Consider the following 5270-nt stretch of genomic DNA (forward strand, 5'->3'; position numbering starts at 1 on the left):
CTTTCACAAAAAAAAAAAAAAAAAAAAAAAAAAAAAGTAGGTCGGAGGCAGTGGCTCACGCCTGTAATCCCAGCACTTTGGGAGGCCGCCTGTAATCCCAGCACTTTGGGAGGCCGAGGAGAGTGGATCACCTGAGGTCAGGAGTTTCAGACCAGCTTGGCCAACACGGTGAACCACCCCCGCGCCCCCCACCGTCTGTACTAAAAATACAAAAAATAAGCCGGGTGTGGTGGCATGAACCTGTAATCCCAGCTACTTGGAACCGTGAGGCAGGAAAATCGCTTGACCCCAAGAGGTGGAGCTTGCAGTAAGCTGAGATTGCACTACTGCACTCCAGCCTGGACAACAGAGCGAGACTCAGTCTCAAAAGGAAAAAAAAGAAAAAGAAAAAGAGCGGTAATAGTTACTAACAAATTGGTTCGGATAGCAGAGACAATGAAATAATAACATATTTATAACATAATTCTCAAATATATACAAACTCAAGAAATAGAGCCATTATAAAAACTGCCAAATAAATGCATTTATCTGTTAAAAATTACTAATAATTGCCTTGATTGTGTTTCTTTGCTGGACAACAGGTATATCAAATCGCCTTTGGTACTTTAATAAAATGTTTTAAGCGCTCAATTTAAATACTGGCACAATTTTATAAACCTAGCACAAAGTTTGTAACAAAGTGCTTTGAAAAAAAATTTTTAAGTTAAACCTTTATTACATTATCTGTAACTGTTTAATGTTAGCTACAGAAATGTATGATTTAATGACCTTGTTAACGGAAAGGCTGCCTGCCACGGGAAATCAGCCATAAGACACAATACTACATTATTAATATCTGTAAAATAACAACATATCATCTGAGTCACTGCTGAACCAAGCAAATCAGATTTACCTCCTTCTTTACATTCCTCCCCAAAATTTCATAACCAGAAAGGGACGATCTATGGCTGTGCCTTGTGAAAGAGGGCAGTAGCATCATACAGAATTATTTGATCATTCATGGAATCTTGCCTCTACTCTCTGTATGTCCTCAAGAAACTAAACTTGGCTTGGCTTTAACACCCAAGAAAAGAAAAAACATAAATCGTTAATCATAGATTTAAAAAGCTACACAGGAGAAATGTTTAACCTTGTACTAGTAACTTTTATACCATATCCTGGAACATTGAGACTTAAATAAGAAAAAAAAAAAGAAAGAAAGAAAAAAAGAAAAGAAAAGAGAAATCAGGGGCTGGCGGGGGAACACTTAGTGGATGGTTCTACTTCATGGAGGTATGCTATCCATCTCTTAGAAAACAGAACCGGAAATCCGGGCGCGGTGGCTGAAGTCTGTAATCCTAGCACTTTGGGAGGCAGAGGCGGGCGGATCACCTGAGGTCCGGAGTTCGAGACCAGCCTGACCAACATGGAGAAACCCCATCTCTACTAAAAACACAAAAATTAGCCAGGTGTGGAGGCGATGCCTGTAATCTCAGCTACTCGGGAGGCTGGGGCAGGAGAATCGCTTGAACCCGGGAGGCGGAGGTTGCAGTGAGCCAAGATCGTGCACTCCAGCCTGGGCAACAAGAGCAAAAACTCCGTCTCAAAAGAGAAAACAAACAAACAAAAAACAGGACCGCAAAGTTTTCAAAATGGTTTATCACGACGAAAGTAAAATACAGATTAAAAAAAAGGCAGATCACTCGTCTATAACATTATGGTGTAGCGAAATAAAAGAAAACCCACTGAACTGATAAGAACTTTTGAGTTCTTTGTCCCACTTCGTGACATACTTTCTAGTCTTAAAATACACTAAAAATAACTGGACACAAATTTTGTGTTCTTTGCATTTTTTTTTCTTTTTTCTGTGTGAACTCTGCTGCAATTTTTTTCCTTTTTTTCTGTGTTTGTATCTTTAAAAATGGTTATTAAAACCAGGGTTAAAGTCCCTTCCTAATCAATCATCCCTAAGACAACAAAAGTCCAGAATTCTAAAACAGCTGTTTCTAGATATAAAAATTCACCCACATAGAAAAGAGTGGGCGTTTTGGCTACTTCAGCCTCTTTCTTTCCTTCTCTAGAAATAACTCATCCTTGTACTTAGTAAAGGCACACATTCACTTCAAGAGTAGGAAAATGTAAATGGTCTCTGCTCAGTGGCCACAGCTAATTATTACTTAACACAGTAAGATCAGTGTTTGCTAAGTGTATCAGCCAATGTACAGCACCCCCAACACCATCAAACGTTGTTTCAGTTATTTTACTTTAAAAGATGATTTAAATAATGCGACGTGCATTATTTAACCACTAAGCAGGTGTGGACGCACAACCTTCAACACTAATTGCCCTTTACTCGGCCGGCCAGGGCTACATACTAAGCCAGAAAAGCCTTTCCAGAGTTTCCTCTTCCGCACAAAAGCTTTCCTTCGGTCACTCCACCCAACCGCCCAGCTCCTCCCTTATGTGTTTGAAAGATAATTCTGAAAGAGTCTCCTCCCCCGAACCGCTGCGTTTCTTAACGTCACAACATTTTAAAAAATACCGTATTACTTTTGCCAGGCTGTTGGGACCTCTTCCGTCTCATTTCTCATCTAAGTGTGGTTGGTACACACGAGGACCCCCTCCTTTCGTTACCGCTCGGAATCCACAAGTTTAGTTTTCCCCATTGTAAACCTAAAGTCCCTGAGTGGCCCTTCCCTGTCCACTCGACAGTCAAGTCCTGAGCCAGGAACCCCAGGACGAGAACCCCGCGCGGACCTCCGACGAAGAAACCGGGCTCCGTGCCCGCCCCAGCCACGCAGCAACCGCGAGGGAGCACAGTAGGTGCTGCATCCACATCGGTGACGTTTACCCGCCCCCTCCCACCCCCCACCAACTCCTACCGAGGCGACTTCCTCCTCCTAGCTTTTGGGCTGGCCCTGGCGCACTCGAGCTCTTCCCTCAGACTCGGAGTCGCTTCCTCCCAAACCTCCTCCGGGGAGTCCCTGCCTTTCCCCGGCCCTCACGCGCCCACCCACGGTCCCAATCCTCACCGATCTCTTTCTCGTTGACCCTCGGGGGAAAGCTGGCCATCTATGGGGCACCGTCTGATTCCGGGAATACGATGTGGACCCAACGACAGAGAAGAGAGTGGCGAACGCTGAGGGGCGTGACGAGGGGTTGGTCCCTCCCGGGCTGGGGCAGCGGAGACGGGCGAGGGCGGCCGCTGCGGCTTCTGCTAACTGCCCCGCGAAAGCTCCCGAAGGCCTCAGACCAAAGTACGCGGTCAAAAACAGACAATAGACCCTGTACCCAGCCTCGCGCCTGCGGAGCAAGTCTGTTCCCTCAACGCTGCCGACGGCAAACGAGACACTGGAGTCAAAATGGCGGGCGGCGCGGGAGCTAACTGGGCGGCAGGGGCGCGGCCACGTGACGTCAGAACCCGTGGCTCCGCCTCCCAACGCACTGGACGTGATCTCCCCGGCCGGGCGCTAGCGCGCGGGTGTTACCTGGGGGCCTTGCAAGGGGAGATCCAACCCAGGCTGGATCCGCTGACTGTGCCTGTAAGCCTGTGGCGTCTTCTGGGCTTGGATGTCTGATATGGAGTTTATAAGCTGAAGTGCCTTTGAAAAGGGCAAGCAGAGAATTGTATTATTAGCCTCCTAGCTTAAAGATTGCATGGAACTTAAACTGGCTGAACGGAAAAGAACAAAAAGACATTTCAAGTTTTCACTCAGTTTAGCCAACTCCCCAGCCCACAAGTACTGGGGAACTGAAGGATACACTGATGAAAAAGATAGGATTAAAATTAACATCGTTGTGCACCACCTGTCCAGCTACGATTGTTCGGACTTGAGCCAGCAGGTTTTAGGAAGGGCCGAGGGGAATGAGAAGGAGACTCTGGTGTGATCGCGCTGCAACGCGGCGCGAGGCCTCGCTGGACCGCCTTTGTCGTGGCTGGTGCCTGCAGCCTGATCGGCTGTGTAGGAGCTGGTTGTCCCCAGAGTCCTGACCGCTGGCCAAGATAGATCCCACTGTGTCAGCTCAGAATTGGTACTTCCTGCACCTTACCTGAAGGCCTCTGGGAGGCACCTAGTTGTCCACACATCAGACTGATAAATGTGTCAGTGTCTGCCAGATGCCAACTTGGTTCCCGGTCACAGATGACATATTTGCATTTTAATGGCTTCTCGTGTGAACCCTAAACATTGCAAAGGACTGGGGTATATGAGACTGGTGTCTCACGTGTCCATATGCAGATACCACCAAACAGGCTTTGTGTGAGCAATAAGGCTGTTTATTTCACCTGGACAAACGGAGGCAAGATGGCGCAGTTCTGGGGGCAAGATGGCGCAGTTCCGGGTTCTTCACCGTCAACTTTCCCGCGACCCGGAAAGACACCGGTGGACTGCGCAGGCGCAACCCGACCTCCGACGGACAGAAACCGGAACCCGCCTAGCCACGCCTACCGCCCCGCCCCCAACCCGCCTATGTCCCGCCCACTGCCCGCCCACTCCTGGGCCCAGGACATAAAAGCCGCTCTCAGCGGGCGTGCGGTGCGAACTTCCTTGGCCCCTCCTTGTACGCGGTACCTAGGAACCTCTTCCGAGAACCGGAGCGAACTTCTTTGGCTCCTCCTGCTACCCGGGACCCAGGAACCTCGTCGGAGAACGCTGGTGCGAACTTCCTTGGCCCCTCCTCCTACCCGGGACCCAGGAACCTCGTCTGAGAACGCGGGAGCGAACTTCCTGGGCCCCTCCGCCTACGCGGGACCCAGGAACCTCGTCCGAGAACGCGGGAGCGAGCTTCCTCGGCCCCTCCTGGTACGCGGGACCCAGGAACCTCGCCCGCCCGCGAATGCCGGAGCGACTTCGTGGGCCTCCGTCGGCCTCCGTCGGCCTCCACCGCCGGAGGCCGGTGAACCTCGCCCCTCCCTCACATTGGCTTGTAAATAAAGTTTTTTTTTTGCCTTGCCTACTTGCCTTTTCTCTGGCATTTGTTCTGGGGGTCGCATTAAAGCAAATCAGTGGGATGGATTATCATGAGTTCTTATAGGTTTTGGGATAGGCGGTGGAATTAAGAGCAATGTTTCAGAGACGGGGTGGATCTCACAAAGTACATTCTCAAGGGTGGGTAGAATTACAAAGAACCTTCTTAAGCATGGGGGAGATTATAAAGAACTTAACGGTAGGGGACATTATAAAGTACATTGATGAGTTAGGGTGGGGCAGAAACAAATCACAATGGTGGAATGTCATCAGTTAAGGTTATTTTCACTTCTTTTGTGAATCATCAGTTGCTTCAGGCCATCT

General features: G+C 48.9%; 1 protein-coding gene across 2 annotated transcripts in view; it reads right to left on the bottom strand.

Moving 5' to 3' along the window:
- The window catches only part of WSB1 (WD repeat and SOCS box containing 1), a 21020-nt gene extending 16758 nt beyond the window's left edge, over positions 1-4262 (bottom strand). The window contains exon 1 of one of the 2 annotated variants that reach the window (XM_017864929.1): positions 3012-4262. In XM_017864929.1, coding sequence (XP_017720418.1) covers positions 3012-3051 — 40 coding nt within the window. In that variant the 5' untranslated portion in view covers positions 3052-4262. The remainder of the gene's footprint in view (positions 1-3011) is intronic. The other variant, XM_017864928.1, reaches the window with a different exon arrangement.
- Between the last annotated feature and the right edge of the window lie 1008 nt (positions 4263-5270).

The sequence above is a fragment of the Rhinopithecus bieti genome, unplaced genomic scaffold, assembly GCF_001698545.2.
Source record: "Rhinopithecus bieti isolate Rb0 unplaced genomic scaffold, ASM169854v2 scaffold_81698, whole genome shotgun sequence".
Taxonomy (NCBI): Eukaryota; Metazoa; Chordata; class Mammalia; order Primates; family Cercopithecidae; genus Rhinopithecus; species Rhinopithecus bieti.